Raw genomic sequence first — 18,771 nt, forward strand, 5'->3', positions numbered from 1 at the left:
CCCCCCCCCCCCCCCTCCCCCAAAAAAATTTTGCTACCAATTTAATTCACAAGCTCTCTCTAACTCAAAATTCAACAAAGTTACAAACTAATTCAAGAAAAACTATGATGGAGGAAACTAACAAACTGGCAATAGAAATGGGAGAAAACAGTAAGATGTGATAAACATAAGCCATAAGTTAGGAATTACCTGCAGCAGAGGAAATTTAAGAGAAAGAATATTGATCGTCATCCTTGTCTCAGGTGTATCCGGTGCAAAAGCCAAATACTCATTATTGGCTATCAACAGCTCCAAAATTTGGTTGAAAGTTGCAGATTTATCACCTTTTCCTATTTCCATAAACATTCCTTTCTGGATATACCTGCATATCATGTTGTATTTTATTTTCAATATCATTAAATGAATTCTCTTCAAACTATTGTAGAAACAATTAAGCTAAGAAAGTGCTTCATTTTGGTCGTCTCCAAAATCTCATGTGATGGCTGTTGGTACAATCAAAGAAGCTTACTTGCAGGTAACAAACCAAATGTAAACATATAAAAACAATACTAATAAGAAAGTCACTCTTGCCAAAGACCTTTGTGGTCTAGTGGCACCCGGTTTACACTCTTACATGGAAGGGGGTGGGTTCGAGCCTCAGTGGAAGCGACTGAGATACTACTACATACATTGTAACAAAGTCTGTAGTACTCAAAAAAAAAGTCAATCCAAGAATACAAATCAAGTGTAGTTAAACATAAAGCACCAAGTTGATAGAATTCGTACGCCTGTGCTGGGTGGATTTGAGTATCAGATTGTGTTCTCACTCCTATTAGCAACAGCATGACAATAGTTGGTAGCAAAATCTGTGATTAGAAGCAAACACGCCATTAGCTACTTTACCTCTTAGTAATAAATAGTGATCAGTGCCAATGGAGTAACTAGTAAGTCGGAACAAAAAAACACTAATAGTTTTGCAAGGAAGGGAGACATTATATTACAGCCACCTACAAATAGCATGATCATCAAATAAAGATATAAAGATAATAATAGGGTGAAAAAGTTAAAAAAACGAAATGAACTCCCAGGAAAATAAAAACGCAATTTAAGTATTAAAGGATTTAAATGCGAAATCGCTGCTAACATGCACTTTTTTTTTAAAATTGCAGGAGAGGAAAGAACCTCAGCGCAGGTGATATAAGGATGGCGAATTTTGAGGAGCCAGTTCTTGCGAAGCATCGTCCTGAGCTGTCTCTTCCTCGAGTTCTTCCTAATTTCCCTCTCTTCCTTCTCTTTCTGCTTCTCCATAGTAGAGAGAACTCCGGATTACACTGGACTACTGATCACTCAACACAGCAATTTCCCTGTCGTCTTAGCTTATTTCTCTTCTTCAGACTTCACTGAAGTTAGGGCAACTGCCCAGTGATGATGCATGCATCCATATTCTTAGAGAGAGAAAGTGTTTGGTGTGTGAGTGTATAGGGAGCTATAAGACTATTGCAGAGCTTAGAGAGAGAAAGCGTGAAGGAGTGGGAGAAGGAGGAAGAAATCCTTCAATGGGTCCACGAAAGTGACAATTGGAAGTTCGGTTTGGCGTCTGCTCAAAATTCAGCATATATACATTTAAATACATTATAGTTTTGTTTTTATTTTATTCTTTGTATTCTCTTTGTCAACTTTTTTACCATTACAGCAATGTTAATTTAAAAAAAAAAAAAAACAAATTGAAAAGTGATGTTAATTGTTCCAACCACAATTTATCAAAATAATCTTTCAAATGCACTAATTGACCTCCCAAAAATATTATTAAGTTATGAGTTATCAACTATTGATTTTCTTAAATATAGTTCAAAATACCAAGATATTTTTATATTATTGTATTATTTATTAAATGCTCATAATTTCACAATAGTTAATTATATTTTTGTCTATACTCTGACACTCACTAATTGAACTATTTGTACGAATAGTTAATTCTATTTTTGATATAATAGGTTGATATTCTAAGTATGTAAACCATGCTACTATTATTGTGAATTAAATATCTAAATTAATAGTCAATATATAAATAGACAACAAAATTATACAAAGTATTAATGCTTCAAATTTAATGTGAATTATTAATGAATGTTGACTCATTAATGTTACCACATTAATGTTGATATTCTAAGTATGCAAACAATGTTACCATTTTTTTTTACACTATTATTATTATTTACTTGTATCTTTTTTTGAAATACTCATTCCGTACAAAATAATATTTATTTTATATTTTCTCAAACATGTCCCGGCCAAAGAAATTTAAACTTTCATCGTCCGGGTTCAAACCTATTATCACATGACTTTATTTTTATTCTTATTTAAAGCGACATATTAATTGTTTAAAATTTTGTTAGCACTCCGGACAGTGTATGGAATTTCCTTTTTAACGGAAGCATCCTATTCGTGGGACGGCATAATACTCTCATACTCTCACCAACTCATTGCAGTCAAGGACAAGCCGCCGGGGCGGCGGCTTCTATTTTGACGTCACAATCGATTTTGGGTTGAGGTTGCGCTGCGTGGATTTTAATTTTGGATTAATTGCATGTTGATCCTTAAGTTAAAATTGTAGATTATTATTATATTAATTATGAAATTGAGTTAATGTGATCCGTAATTATCTATCAACAAGTCAATTTGAGAAATATTATATGATATATTATGTTAAATTTAAACGGTCACACATGGTTTGTGGCAAATTATTCTGTGAATTCGGATCCACTTTGCAATGTGGATCCGTGTCTAAAATACACAATTTATATACAGAATGTTCAAAATTTATATATTAAATGTTTACAATTTGAATTGTAAGCTTGCGATATGAATTTGGATCCATAGTATAACTATTGATGTTTTGTATGTTCTATATTTTTATATTAGTTTTAGGAAAAATGACACTTTTTTGTTAAAGAATTATAGAGAACTATGAATTTCTGTCCCCAATTATATCATCATTACTTTTTGTTTCTCAATTACTTACGAAGTGGTTTGTTTTGTTCCTCGGTTGTCTGCGGCATGATTTTTTAACAAAATTAAACCCTAATAGAACCCATACACGAAAAAAGTTACTTCAAAACTAATTGAAAAAAAAAAACAAAACAAAACAAAAAGTGACAATAACATAATTGAATGACGAAAATTGTCATTGTTTCATTAGTTTTATATACATTTATAAATCCAATGATCAAAATACTTGTAAATTGTAAGACAAAACTAATGACTACCATGATAAGAGAGACAAAAACTATCTTAATGCATATTAATAGTGAAATTAATTTACCTATTTGAGCGAGTATGTAAAACGTAATTTTTCATACCTAAAAATATTCTTACCGAAAGTTATCCCTCATGTGTTTTTTTTGCATTAAAAATGATTTATCATTATAATTGCTCATCTAGACATGGTAGGCAATTATGGAGGCAGGGTTAGTATGGCATCTAAGGCTAGTTTTGTCTTCAAATTTTTAGTGCGTACGTTTTGGTTCAAGTATTCTTTGAATTTACTCATCGGTCCTCCATCTTTGTTTTCTTTTTATTATTTACGTTTTTTGTCTTTTAGGTTTGTGTTTTGACTTTTGACTTTTTGAGCTTGAGCACAAAGTATTTTACCCACTCTTTGGATCCTTCAAACTTTCCCATTAAATAATTGAGTAATCTCATTATATGAGTAATTTAGTTCATATTATTTAAAAATTGATATACTTATTTGTTGTATTTAAAAATATTTATTATTTAACACCTAATCAAATGTTGACATTAACATGTAATCAATAATTTCAAATGTTATGTTATACGAAGTAATAAATTGTGAGATGGTAATATGAGTATTTGCAATTACTCTGTATTAATTAATGAAAATCAATTAGTTCCATTGTTAATGAAAATCAAATTGTCAGTAGAACTCAAAAAAAGAATGAAAATCAAATTATTTTCATATAATTATAAAATAATTATTTGTATTTATATATCGTTAACTTAATAATTTGTTCCATTGTTAGGATCATTGTATTGGTTAATTAATAAGGTTGTAATTAGAATTAAATAATCATACTTGAATTACATTTTCATCAAATCAAATAATAAATGATATTTTAATAATTTGACATATTTGTGGCTCTCTCAAGTGGGAGGTCACAGGTTCGGACCTCAGTCAAGACATTGACTTTTTATGCTTTATTAGGTTAATAAAGTATGTACGAACAAATACTACATTATAATATAGTCAGTAGTACTCACACAATAATAATGTAATAATTTGGCTCCAAAAATAATACTCTAATAATTTGGCCCATGGTATGACTTATGAGTGAAGGAATCAAACATGAACATATAATTATGTATTTCCAAAATATCATATCAAACTTGAGTATATTGGAAAATGCTAGTATAATGTATTAAAAAGGTGTTTGAACATGTAATATTTTCTATTTTGAAAACATAATTTAATTGTATCAAATATACCACAAGGCCAGATTACAATTTCGATTCTTTGTAGGAAGCGGTCTATTGGCATCTTAATTTGAGATGATCAGCTATAGGCCAAGCAACATTGATTAGTTTACCTCTTTATGATCCTTTACCAACTGTTAGGGTTAACAAGACGAGACTTACACAGTACACACCATTGAATAGTGGGTGCGGAACGAAGATTTAATTAGCAGGCCGGGTCGATTCTAGTCATAGATTAGAGTTAGCCTTAGCGAATGGAGTTAGCTTCGATAATCAATACTCAAAATACTATGCATGTTGTCAAGGTGTTAACATGTTCGCAAAACTTGAAAATTATAGTTACTGAGCAATACGCACAAGTAACGATTATTATGACTTTGTATTGACCCTAATAATACACATGCAGAAAACATTTACCCCGTGCAATCATATGTTATTACAATTGTTCTCTCATCGTTGTTGTGTTGTTTCACGTACTCACTAAGCTTCCTTAATTAATTTCGATGTTAAATAGCATTAATATTATATCGTCAACTAATGTAAAGGAAAAATAATAAGTACGGAGTAATATATTTTTAGGGAGTAAACCTCTCAACGCAAGTGTAATTGTGTTAATATTATTAGAAAAAGAAAATAAAATCAAGTTGTGACATTTTTTTTATAAATAAACTAAAGCATGTAATATCAGATTTTTATTTTTATTTTTAAAGTAAGAGGCCGTGTATTTGATGTAAAATGTGTTTTTTTTTAATTAAGTTGGGTGTTGTCCTTCAAAGTTCAAACTATTACAACATTCTTTGCGGACTAAACACGCTATTTTGAGGTATACATTATTGGAAGTTTCATTGGTTGTCGCTGGGTCCGGTACATCATCGTCATTTTCATTTTTCATCAATAATTAATACAGGTTAACCTAATGGGGTAGTTCAATTGGCAAGTGAGCTCTCTTTGTGAAAAATAATTTCGAAAAAATCCGGAGACTCCCACAAGTGACAATTCCCCTTAGACAAACGGAGAAAGACGTTGTAGATTTACCAAAAAAATAACAATTAATTGACTCAATAGAGGTGCCTACAATTCAACGAGGAGTTAGCTACTGTGTCCGACGGTGGAGACCCTGAGTTACACCCAAAAAATACAATTAGTTGACTCAAGGCCACTTACATTTTCTTTAATTTTTCTTTAACAGGATGAATACAAGTTAATTAATAAAATATTAACCTTAAATTCATTAATATTATTTTTAGTAAAATTTGATTTTTTTTCTCATTGTTATACTAGTTTATTTTGGAACATTATTTAAGATAACGTTTAAAAATAAACTATTATTTTAAACTTTTCATGTTTTACCAAACATACCTACCCTATAACTTGTTTATAACTTAAAATAAGTTATAAAATAAGTTATAAGCTCTACCAAACATAGCTTATATATGGAGTATTTTATTGAATTTAGAAATCATCTCTGAAAACATTCTTCTTGAAATTCAAAACCCTCTTAAGTCTTGACAAATATCCAAATAATTACTTTCTAAGTATTTGTTATGTCATTGTTAATAGTTTAAAAATGTTCCTTCAAATTATCTTTTATTTCTTGTAAATATTTACAATTTTTAAAATCATAATAGCAAAAAAAAAAAAATCACAAATTTAATTGATTGTTTAAACTATAATTTCTCCTTTCACTAATATTCTCCCATACCCCCACCTCCCAAAAAAAGTCATATATAATCTTAGAAAAGAAGTCATATATAATCTTAAAGTGGGTGACAGCAGGATATAAAATAAAGTCCATTATATATTAAAAATAATGTATATCAACGACCCACTTTACAAATTAGATATATCTATGAGCGGATGAATGTAAAGAAAGGCAAGTCTCCCCTCATCTCAATATAAAGCATGACTATTACAGATGAGACCAAAATGCGATGCATATCTCTAAATATTTCAAGCTCAAATAATTCCTATATATGATACGACCCATTCAACTGAGGAAGGTGTGTTTGAAAAGTTATATAAAAATTACATTTGATGTCGTCATTTTGAGATATAATTTGAGCTAGATTTACTTTTGATTTGTGATGGATTAAGATGAATATGGGTTCTCTTAAATGAGATGCTAAATTTAATATATTATACATTCAAAATAGATAATGAGTGAATGAAAAATGATTTTCAAAGTTTATCCATTAAATAGAGTTCAGGAATGCAAGTAACATTTGTCTTACATTGGAAATAATATAGGACTGCAAAGGCGGTTTGATGTGCCTGCAGCTCAATATACAACATAAGTGGCAGTTAGTGTGGGGCAGTATAAGATTGCCTTATTATTTTCAATCCTTCATTGTTGTATCTCCCTTATTGTTATAATATATTGGATATGGAATTAATCACGATCGATTTCAATTTATATAAGAATTAAATTTGTAACATCATATGTGTTAAGTCTATATGTAGTAGTTGACATTTTATATTATATATTCCTATTTGTATTCAAGTAGTTTATGTTTGTTACAACTTCCTGCTATTTCCTCTCATATGTACTCTATTTATAACTGGTTCATTTTATTCATCAATGTATAAGCTTTATATTATCTCAACAATATGCATTCTAATTAATTTTTCAATTTTGAGAGTTACGATTTGAATTTTAAATTTATTTTTTAGATGCCATGAATATTAATGAATTCTTTTTTTTTTGACAATATATTAATGAAGTCTTAATTCCTTATAAATACATTGTGTTGGGTAAAATAAAAAAGAACTTTTGATACTTCAAAATTTTAATTTTCATTCTTACAAAAACTCTATATGTCTCTAAACTTTTCTACCAACACTTCATACAAAATTTGAAGTGTTCTTCCTTGTTATAGACTTATAGCTCACCGAAAACATTTATATTTGAGTGTTCAAATATTTACATTGTAATTCAATATATTATGAAAAATCAGCACTTCAACACTCATAATACTCTCAATAGGAAACGATTCATTATTTTTAAGTTTTTTAAATGCAAGCTAGTATATATATCACACGCCTTAAATTATAAATTACTATGACTGAAAATTTGGGAATAATTGTTTGAATACAAATTATCTTCCGGAACGCAATTTGCAGTGTCCTTAAAGAACTGGGTAAAGACTAAAGAGACTACCTTTTTCCTCTTATAATTTAATCATTTACAGAAAAAATGGCAATTTAAGTTAAGAACTACACGAGTGAAACACAAAATGGTACTTAGTACACGTAAAAAATATGGGAAAAAAAAAAAGAAAAGAAAACAAATTTTGTATATCAGTCCCTCCTGGTGGTACGGTGAATTGGAAGCAAAGGAAACGTAACACAAATCATTCACGCATCCATCCAATTTGTGAAGTTACACGAATAAAACACAAATGTCTTGTTGCCAAAAAAAAAAAAAACACAAATGTGTTAAATGAGTTGAGTTGGCAGACTCTTGCTCATATGAAACTTGTCTTAACACTTCACTAATTGTATTGTACGTGCCTCTTGAGGAGGTGATTGACAAATATCTCTACCTACTGAGTGATATGTGAGAAAAGGGTGTTGAACATGGAAGACACTAAGCACTCATAAAAAGACTTTGAAACTTGACAAATATATAGTGTTGCAAAAATTTCGCCTAGACGCTGATTCATCAGCACTTAGGTGCCGATCGGTCGCCTAGCGCATCACCATAACCGGTGGTCTCTCTCTGTGAGACGCGTGCACGCTTAAGTTAATTTCAGATTTAATTATATGACTATTATTTTTTTTCTAAATTTAATCTTTGTATATTAAGTAATGTTGACTAGTAATCTAACATTAATTTCTACCCGTGTGAATCGTTAATATTGACAATAAAATTAAAAAAATAATCACTATATAAATTATTTTTCACACGCAGAAAATAAAATCATAATTTTTTTATTCTAACAATCATAATTTTAACCATTCACACAAAAAGAACTTAAAAATTTATTGTAAATAATTACAATTGAAAACGATTCAATACTCAAAAACTAAATTTAATAATTTAAAAAATAAACAATTAAGATTAAAAATAAATAATAGTCAGATGTAAATTCAGAATTACCTTTTTTTTCTTTTAGGTAATAGTGAAATTTTGGGGCGGAATTAGGTCGCTGATTGGGGCATTGAGAGAATTACCAATATACCACCACGTTGTTACCTCAGTAACAGTAACTCAGTTCCGTTCGTGAAGTCAAAAGTTTCTCTTCTCCTAATACATTTCCTCCTCAGTCGCGGCCGCCGCCACCGTAAAACGCCCCTCCTAATGAACGAATAATGGTAACTCCATTCCTCCGAAACGATGAAACTCCTATCTCCACTCCGCTTGCTCACTGCGAAGCCCAATTGTGGCCTTACACATCCTGATTTTGTGCCCAACGAAGTCCTCAGCATCATCGACACTGTCACCCCCATGGAGCCCTCTCTCGACAAGGTTTCTCATTTTCTATCGTCTCAAGCGGTGGCCTCCGTTATTCGGGAACAGCGAAAGCCTGAGCTGGGGTTTCGATTTTTCATTTGGACAACAAATAAAAGGCATTTCCGTAGCTGGGATTCGCATAATTTGATTATCGATATGCTCGCCAAGGACGGCGGGTATTTTGATCTGTATTGGAAGACGCTCGAGGAAGTAAAGAATTCTGCTATGCCAATTTGTTCTGACGCTTTTGCGGTGCTGATCTCGGCGTATTGGAAGCTAAATAAGGCTGAAATGGCGGTGGAATGCTTCGGTAGAATGAAGGATTTCGACTGCAAAGCCAATCCTTTTACCTACAATGTCATCCTTCACGTCATGGTTCAGAAAGGTGTAATTTTGTTAGCTTTAGCTGTGTATAATATGATGTTGAAGTCGAATTGTTCGCCGAATTGCTCTACATTTAGCATTTTGATTGATGGGTTGTGTAAGAGTGGGAATACACTGGATGCACTTAAGCTGTTTGATGAAATGAGTGGGAGAGGGATATTGCCGAATAGAATCACATATACGGTTATTCTTTCGGGATTGTGTCAGGCCAAGAGAATAGATGATGCATGTAGGCTGTTTAACTTGATGAAGACTAGGGGGTGTAGTGCAGATTTTGTAACTTACAACGTGTTGCTCAATGGGTTCTGTAAGTTAGGTAGGGTTGATGAAGCACTTGCATTGTTGAAGTCTTTTAAAAGTGAAGGTTATGTTGTTGGGCTGGAGGGATACAGTTGCTTGATTGATGGTTTGGTTAGAGCTAAGAGGATTAGTGAAGCTCATTCTTTGTTTCAAAAGCTCTCTGAAAATAATATTGCACCCGACATTGTTTTATATACTATCATGATTAAGGGGTTATCTCAGGAAGGTAGGGTGAAGGAGGCACTGGATTTGCTGAGGGAAATGACAGGGAGAGGTGTACTGCCAGATACTCAATGTTACAATACTCTGATTAAGGGTTTCTGTGATATGGGTCTGCTAGATGAAGCAGGCTCTCTTCGGCTAGAAATTTCACAGCACGGTTGTTTTCCAAACACTTACACTACCACTTTTCTTATTTGTGGTATGTGCAGGAATGGTATGGTGAAGGAGGCAACGAATATCTTCAATGAAATGGAGAAGCTAGGATGCTCTCCTTCGGTTGAAAATTTTAATGCTCTTATACATGGCCTATGTAAGGCTGGTGAGCTTGACGAAGCTCGTATCATGTTTTACAAAATGGAGATTGGAAAAAAGCCATCATTGTTTCTTCGGCTTTCTCAAGGCATTGATCCGGTTCATGACAGTGCAAGCCTCCAGTCAAGGGTTAAGAAGTTATGTGAGTCAGGGTTGATTCTTAAGGCTTACCAGCTCCTTATGCAGCTTGCAGATAGTGGGGCTGTTCCTAACATCATTACTTACAATATACTGATAAATGCCTTGTGCAAAGCTGGAAAAATTAATGGTGCTTTTAAACTCTTTGAGGAACTTCAAATTAGGGGGCATTCCCCTGATTCGATTACTTATGGGACACTCATTGATGGACTACAAAGGGTTGGGCGGGAAGATGATTCTCTTAAACTCTTTGACCATATCAGCAAGAATGGGCATGCACCTGGTTCCAGTGTTTACAGATCACTGATGACTTGGTCGTGTCGTAGGGGGAAGATTGCAGTAGCATTTAATCTCTGGTTGAGGTATTTGAGGAGCCAAGGTGTCCGGAGTGAAGAAGCAATTGAATTGGTTGAGAAACATTTTGAGGAAGGGGACACAGTAAAAGCTATCAGAACTTTACTGGAAATGGAAATAAAGTTAGCAGACTTTGATTCAGCCCCTTATAACATTTGTTTAGTTGGGTTGTGTCAGATGGGTAGATCAGAGGAGGCAGTAAAGGTTTTCTATATCCTCCAGGAGTTCGGTCTGAATGTGTCCGCCCCAAGTTGCGTGATGTTGATTCACAGTCTCAGGAAGAACAAAAACTTGGACCAGGCTGTCAACGTTTTCCTTTATACTGTGGAGAAAGGTATCCGTCTGATGCCACGAATCTGCAACAATTTGCTCCGATCCCTTCTTCGTTCTCGAGATAGTGCAGAGCTTGTCTATGTAGTCTTAAATGGTATGAAGTCTGCAGGTTACGACTTAAGTGCCTATCTTCAACACCGAACAAGACCTCTTCTACGGCATTGGAACATAAGGGAATCGGAAAACACGTCACCTGGATAAGATTGATATTTCCACTGGTATTATGTCCAGGTCAAGTTTCCTCCTCTTCCAATCCTATATCCATCAAGATTGTTGTAAAACATGTGCCTCCTGCATTTTCTGTGCTTCACTAACCCAGTTTTAAATTTGTGTAACCCCATTGAGAAAGTTTTGTTTAGATTTCCAATCTACTAAGTTTATTGGAGGTAGCGTGTAGGATGGATGTTTGTCCAACATCCCCAAAGTTTTTTACACTCGGGATATTGTTCATTGAAATAAATTCAACACAGAAAGTTACATTCTACCATTTTTTTTAAAATTTAATTGATTTAAACTCCTATAGTGTTTTAAATTCATTCAGTGTATTTTGTATGCTGCATTCATCAGAATCATGAGCAATAGATTTCTTTAGTTTCATTGATGTATGTTTATAATAATATATGCTCTATCCGTAAGAGTTGTGATTCCTTTTGGTAATCCCAATTCCATTTAGATTTTCTTTTCTAAGAAACTTGAATTGCGAGAAGCTGAGAACTAATTTGATTTTTTGTTGGCTTCAAATTAACATTGGTTATGTAAGCTTTTATAGCAATTCAAATCAATATTCATATTTCAAACTAATTGTTCACTTGTGCTGCAATTCTATTCTAGCTTATAAACATTTTCCATTCAAAAAATGTAGTTCAGATTCATAAATGGATTTGTTCACATCTTTACATACACAACTAAACAAGTGCAACAAGGCTGTCAGCAACACTGGAAAAATATTGCCAGGGAAGCTGCATTTTACTCTGCATGTTGGGCAGCACTTAGTATAAGCATGAATGCAACCAGGCCAGCCTGCTAAACATGCTCTATGGAGAAATGGTGGTATGCCCCGCTATGTGGAGCTATGCTTGGGTTTTGGACACGACTGTCTGTCGTCCCATGTTAACACATATTCAGCCCTGCTGCCATACTTCCCGTTAAATTAGCAACTCACTATTCTGCACAGGCTAAGTATTGAAATAATATCTTTTGGCCTTTTGGACTCCAATGATAGGTCATCTATCTCCAGGAGAAACTATTTGAGAATTGCTATGCCAGTATTTTCAACTCTCTCAATGCATCGGTGTGGAGAGATCCAGGCAGGCTGGTTGTCTGATCTTCATATTTTGTTCTCATGGCTTCTGTCAAACAAACACACAGTGTTACTAGCAAGACTGGAAATTGAAGCTTCAACCAGATATTATTCATCCCCAATTACTTTAAGACAGGCAATAATTTCCCATTCCACTAATAGATGGTAAAAATGGTAGAGTAATCGGTTATTATAAGTTGGATGAATCTAGTCTAGGTAATAATTCAAGGATGATGTGTTATAAGTGGAGAAAGGACTTCACTTTTTTAAACTCATCACAATATATAGCAAATAAAAGAATTATAGTTGCAATGTTTGAAAACTGTGGCCCAAGGGCATTCTAATAAAACAAATCCTGCCAAATTGCCATACATAGAACTGACAAAATTCAAGCATAATTTACCAATATATTTAGAATCAAATTCACAGTTGTGTCATATGAAGATGAATGAATCAAAACTGAACATACATACCTACTCGTGCTTTTATTATAGTAGCATACTCAGTTCCAACACTTCTTTGAGCAAAGAAGAGTATGTTTTGATACATTTCTTTTGAAGGTTGGATTCCTCCATCCAACATCCATTGCATCACCTGCATCAAAATATTGTCAAACCATTACTTTCCTCAAGTTTTTGAAAGAGAACATTTATGATTTATCAAATTGGATAAGTCAAAGGAGTTTTAGAATAATAGAAGCAAACATCTATACTGCAATAACAAAGCTCTGGAGTCTTATGAACTCAACAAGAACAGTCACTGTTGCTATTTAATGGGACAACATATTGCTATTTCTTTGAGGACTGAGATATGGCCAGATGGGAGGCCTGAAATATTTTCTTCTCCTTGTGTAGTGATGGAAATATCTCATAAACCATTTCAACAAGTCAACATAAAAGAGAATGTGAAGAAAGACCACTGTTCTTCAAATAATTAAATCAAGCTTTCTTCTAGGAGCAAAATACTTGCATGCATGATTTAAAACATTAGCGCCTATGCAAGGTTTGGAAAGTGGGTCAAGTGAATCTCCCAAGCAGAAAAATGCATCCAAAGTTTTTGGGCGTGTTGGAGATTCTCTTTTTGGTTGGGTTGCATTAGGAGTATAATTTTTCACCTGACCAAAATTCTCTTGAGCTTAATTCCACTAGTACAGGTATAGATCTCAGTTCTTTACTAGTTTACTCTCTGAGTATCTATCTTTATCTATAATATTTTACTCTTCTCCTGGATCTTATTCATATGTAGAATGTAACGGAATGTTAATATTTTGCCTTTCTGTAATGTTCTTTTGCCTTAATTTTTTACCATTGGGATAGCTCAACCAAACTCCAAAATCAGAACATGAAAATTGGATTTTGAAAATCCAACTTCAAGTTAGGTTGGATTTCAAGAACTGAATATTAATATTTGGGTTTGGTCATCCTGGTATGAGTGGTATCCAAAGCTCTCTAGCTGCCCAAATTCCACCATAGCATGCTCTAGAAATTCTGTTTAGTTGCACATGTGGTTTCAATATATTTTGCAAATCTACCTGCTTAATTGATGCCAAGAACAAAATTAAGGAGTTCTCACTGACACCATATATATTCATACCTCAATGTATTTCCTCCAATTTCCAGCACTCAAAAGATTCTTCAGCAAAATTGAGTACGTTGTTAAGTTGATTTCTGCACCTGATGTGACTATCTTGTAGTAAAACTGCATACACAGGAACAAATGTATTGGAAATTTTCAGTAACCAAATAACTATTCAAGAACTTCTGAATTACCTTTATCATGGTCTCAATCTTGCCGGATTTTCCAATGCACTGGAGAAGCTGATTCAGAATTCCAACTGAGATACCAGGGAGTGAAGCTTCCATCATACTAATAATTTCAGTTGTCATCTTCCAATCTCGTAATCTTTGGATATATATAGTAACAGTTTAGTTTCTTGGAAAATAAATAATATACCATAATTCATGAGTTTTTAACCAAAGTAGATACTGCTTTGTGTTAAAGAAGTTCTTTGTAACTAATATTTGAACTTCTATCTCAAACATACAGCAGATATCATAAGTCAGCATTCAGAAACAAGAAAGTTTGAGTACATATTTTCATGAATGCAAATGCAAATGCAAAAGTGAAATGCATCAAGCAGGACTCACATGCTGCATGCAGAAACCATTTCAAAGAAAACAGCATCAATGAAAGGGATTTTCCTCTCTCTCATAAACTCTGCCACAATAAAAACTTTGGCTGGTTGACATCCTTTGTTGAAGGCTCTCATAAGAGATGAACAAGCAATAGAGTCTGGGATCACATTATTTGATTCCATTTCTTTAAATACTTCAAAAACCTTCTCCAAATTGCCTGTAAAATCAATTTCACACATATTCATGACGTATATATTCTTTCAGCCAATATAAAACAAATTATTATGAAGCCTATAACTCACCAGCGACACTGTAAGCATGTAACATTGTGGTATATGCAATAACATCAGGCTGAAAGCCAGCCGTTTTCATCATGGAGAACATAGACTCCGCCCTTGCAAGTTGATCCTGAGAGGTAGGAAGGAAGTGAGGTAAGATTTCAGACAAGGTTGCAAAACCTATGAGCAAAATTATGTCAGTTACTTGCCTGTTTACTGTATGCACAGATTGCAGATGAATACACTTCCCTTGACAAAGGAATTTTCATTTCCATCATTTCATCAAGAAATTTTAGTGCCTCAGAATATTTTGACATTTTGCAGCATCCACTTATTAACACATTATATGTAACAGAATCTGGCATAACTTTCTTTTTCCTCATTGAATGGTATAGATCCAAAGCTTTTTCATATTCTCCAATATTCATATAACTTCCAACAGCTGAGTTATAGGCAACGGCATTCAACTGTATTCCACGCATTTCAGCAGCTGAAAGAATGGAATCAATTTTTACCTTTTGGCCACAGCGTCCACAGGCAGCCAATAAAGTACTTATTGTGACAACATTTGCTTGCACACCATTCTGTTCCATTTCACGCATCACTTGTACTGCTTTAGCTAGATCGCCATTAGAACCATAAGCATCAATTAGTGCATTGTAAGTCACTAAATTTGGTTTCAAGTTTTTTCTCTTCATTGTTTCAAATATTTCCATTGCCTTCTCAGGTTGCTGTGATCGTCCATAGGCATTGAGTAAAGATGTATAAGATACAACATTAGGGCGTACTCCACTACATTTCATCTCATCAAAAACTAGCAAAGCCTTTTGACTCATACCATGTTTAGCATAAGCACCTAGTAGTGTGTTATATGCGACAATGTTTGGTCTCACACCTTCTGCTAAAATTGAATTGAAAACAGCTTTAGAGTTTTCAATCTGTCCACAAACAGAATACATGTGCATGATAGTAGTGAATGTGACAATATCAGGACGGCATTCAGCCTTTTTCTCTCGCATTGAATTAAAAATTTCAACAGCTTTATCATATTGTCCAAGCTTCACTAGGCAATGCATCACAATATTAAGGGTTGTAGTGTCAGGACGGATATTGGTTCCTTTCATCAGCTCAAAATAGGATAGTGCTTTTGAATACTGTGCCCCAGTTTTATAGGCAGAAAGCACAATATTATGAGTTACCAGATCAGGTCCACACCCATTTTCTGTCATTTTCTTGCAAACTTTCAAAGCCTCTCTCCAATTTCCACTAGACCCACATGCATTGATCAAGTTGTTGTAGGTTGACCTACTTGGGGGAATCTGTAATTAAGACCAAAAAAGGATGTCTATGGAGATCAAGATATCAAAAGCATGGTAGAGAGAAACATGAATACTGTATCGAAGTTAAAATAAAAGTATCTTCCTAAAGGTTAGCTTTATATCTAAGAGCTAATAAAAAACACAACGCAGAGAAATTATAGCAGATCAGATAATGAGAAATAAATAAAAGTTCACATCAAAACCAAAAATGTCTAATAAGGAAAAAATACACACAGCTGCACGGAGCATGTCTTCCATGATATTTTTCGCCCAACGCCACTGGCCAGCTCGACCATGTGCATTGATGAGAGCATTATAGGTTTCAGCATCAGGTTGACACCTAAAAGGAACAAGGTGGAAGCATAAATTAGTATCAGCAGTGAAAGTCAGGCAGCTTAAATTAGTATCAGTATTGAAAGTCAATAAGTATGAATTTAATATGTTCTAACAATTATAAACAGGGTGGAAAAACAAAACTGAAATGGCATCTGATGATGAATATTATTTTCCAGTATAGTAAATCAAACAATCTGACTGCAATAAATGATAGCAATGACCTAGTAGTTTCCTTACGATGACAGGTTTCACTTCTGCACTAGAAATGCATTCTGCAAACAACCTTGCAGATATTTTGGATATCTTTTGTCAGCACCTAAAGATGGAGAGAAAAGAAAAAGGACTTTACACTATGAAGAACTAAGCCACCAAAACCCACCTCAAATTCAGTTATTAAAAAAAAAAAAAAACTTTTAAGAATGACAGAATAGATTGCATATCTTCACAATATACCAGCAGTAGCTTCAAACATAATAAAATCACCTAAAGTCTTAACAAAGAATAAGCTTATGACCCCAGACCCCTCATTTCTTGTGGAGATAATAATACGACTAAGAACAAAAGATTTTTAATATTAAAAGGCAACCAGCATACCTCCATTTTTGCATTTCAAAAAACAAGCCACGAGCTTGGTCAACCTGATTATGCCTTGCATGCAACCTGATCATCATGTTGTAAATATCACTGCGTGCACAATAGTTCTTTTGGTTCTTCATCCAATTGAAAACATGAACACTGTGCTCTACTGAACCGAGCTGTGTTATTTCCTATACCATTTCGAATTGATAACTCAGAGAGATTCCCATCACACTACTCTTCATTCAAAAAGATAGTTCATAATCATAACTCAAGCTTATAAATGCCAAATGCCAAATAAATATCATCATAGCAGTAACAATAAAAGCATTTATACATATTACATTTAAAATTTTCTTAGTAGTGAACCTAATTTCTCCTAGAGAGCTCATATAGTGAAGTAAGACGTTGATTTAATAGGAAATATCGAAATGATTATGGAATTGATATCACAATTAGACTAAATGAACAAATGCGGAGCAATTATAATCCTCAAAAGTTTCAAATTAAATTATTTAAAAAAATTCAAATTACCTTTATAAGAACTGGAAAATTCTTTCGGGCAAAGCGACCGGCCCAGCGGTTTAAGAGGCCATCAATATCTTCCCAGTGATTGAGCTTCATGATATTGGCTACCACCTCAGAGAGTGGCCAGTCCTTCTGGAACCGGTCCCCGTCGACTCGCAAAAGGTTCCGTTTCGGCAAGTCGGATTTCCTGAGACCGTCGATTCGTACGGAAACATTGTGGGTCCCTGTGTCGTAGTCCACTGCAGCTTGCTTCTTCTCCACGAATGCGTCCTCATTCTTGGACTTTCTGCAGTAGATTACAGAGGTTCCAGGTCCGGTTTGAAATGGCGTGAGTTTAGTTTTGCACTGTGATGCCTTTGAGTCGAGCCTGAAAATGTCTAAGCTGTTGGGGAAGGTAGCCATGGGGATAAAGATAAACCTCTTTGTGAGATGATGGGTTTTAACTAACGTTGAATGGAGGAGAAGGGTAGAATCGGAAGGACGAGGACGCCTTTCAATCTTTTGAATTTATAACATACACCCCTGAGCTTTTAATAATTTGGTTATGGACGCAAAGTTGTAGAATTTGCCACTAACCGCTTAGCATCTATTTTAATACTTAAAGCATATATTTCTCTTCAAATTCAATCAAGCATTCAAGCAAACATTTTTAAATTAAGATTATAAGATATACAAATTTTATCATTACTTGCAATATATTTTTTTGACATTTACACTTTTAGTCAAATTTAAATGTGCATTTTAAAACCTAAAAAAAAAAAAAAATCAATGCAGTTTCAAAATAGATTAAAAGTTCATTTCCTTTTTCTCTCTAAATATTATTTAAAGAGTCACATTTGTGTAAGACCGTCTTACGGATATTTATCCGTAAGATTGGTTGAGTCAATATATAAATTTAATACTCATACTGAAAAATATAATACTAATTAGGATTAAAGTGTTGTTACTTATAAGAAAAAACATAATACTTTTATATTTTGATGTAAAAGTATTACTCCCTCTGTCCAATTTTATCTGTCATACTTACTATTCTTTTTACTTGTTTTTAAATTTGATTTTTGTGTTTAATAGTACTTTTAGTGTAGTTTCTAAATATATAAATTTTGTATATTAATATTAAACTTAATATTATGAAAATTGAGTTAAAAATAATTTCAGTCAAGCCTCGTTAACCGAACCAGACACATAAAATTGGACGGAAGGGAGTACTTTTTTCATAAAAAATATGATAAAGTAATGTTGGCAAATATTTGTTACTTATAAATAAAAATGTAATACTTTTACTTAAAATGTAAAAGTATTACTTTTTTCTTCAAAAGTATTACATTTTCTT

General features: G+C 33.4%; 3 protein-coding genes across 6 annotated transcripts in view; 1 reads left to right on the plus strand and 2 right to left on the minus strand.

Annotated features, from left to right (window-relative positions):
* LOC116002120 (ABC transporter A family member 1) overlaps nt 1–1,547 on the minus strand; it is a 24,782-nt gene extending 23,235 nt beyond the window's left edge. Inside the window, exons 1-3 of the mRNA XM_031242156.1 lie at nt 1,162–1,547; nt 766–845; nt 190–361 (exon numbers count right to left, since the gene is read on the minus strand). Coding sequence (XP_031098016.1) covers nt 190–361; nt 766–845; nt 1,162–1,287 — 378 coding nt within the window. The 5' untranslated portion in view covers nt 1,288–1,547. The remainder of the gene's footprint in view (nt 1–189; nt 362–765; nt 846–1,161) is intronic.
* A 7,143-nt stretch (nt 1,548–8,690) lies between these two features.
* LOC115998541 (pentatricopeptide repeat-containing protein At1g79540) lies at nt 8,691–11,453 on the plus strand. The gene has a single exon (XM_031238136.1). It carries the CDS (start codon nt 8,807–8,809, stop codon nt 11,165–11,167), a length of 2,361 nt encoding a protein of 786 aa, XP_031093996.1. The 5' UTR covers nt 8,691–8,806; the 3' UTR covers nt 11,168–11,453.
* A 338-nt stretch (nt 11,454–11,791) lies between these two features.
* Nucleotides 11,792–17,868, minus strand: LOC115995604 (pentatricopeptide repeat-containing protein At2g41720). 4 transcript variants are annotated; one of them, XM_031234699.1, is made up of 10 exons: nt 17,445–17,868; nt 16,929–17,101; nt 16,233–16,338; nt 14,889–15,998; nt 14,704–14,809; nt 14,414–14,618; nt 14,036–14,168; nt 13,860–13,964; nt 12,740–12,860; nt 11,792–12,312 (listed from the first exon to the last, which is right to left on the minus strand). In XM_031234699.1, the coding sequence occupies exons 1-10, from the start codon at nt 17,838–17,840 to the stop codon at nt 12,224–12,226; spliced, it is 2,544 nt and encodes an 847-aa protein (XP_031090559.1). In that variant the 5' UTR covers nt 17,841–17,868; the 3' UTR covers nt 11,792–12,223. The 4 variants fall into 4 exon arrangements, with proteins under 4 accessions (XP_031090559.1, XP_031090552.1, XP_031090568.1 ...); XM_031234692.1 differs by having other exon boundaries at nt 11,792–12,315; XM_031234708.1 differs by having other exon boundaries at nt 11,792–12,315; nt 16,929–17,144; nt 17,445–17,560.
* Between the last annotated feature and the right edge of the window lie 903 nt (nt 17,869–18,771).

The sequence above is a fragment of the Ipomoea triloba genome, chromosome 1 (assembly GCF_003576645.1).
Source record: "Ipomoea triloba cultivar NCNSP0323 chromosome 1, ASM357664v1".
Classification (NCBI taxonomy): domain Eukaryota; kingdom Viridiplantae; phylum Streptophyta; class Magnoliopsida; order Solanales; family Convolvulaceae; genus Ipomoea; species Ipomoea triloba.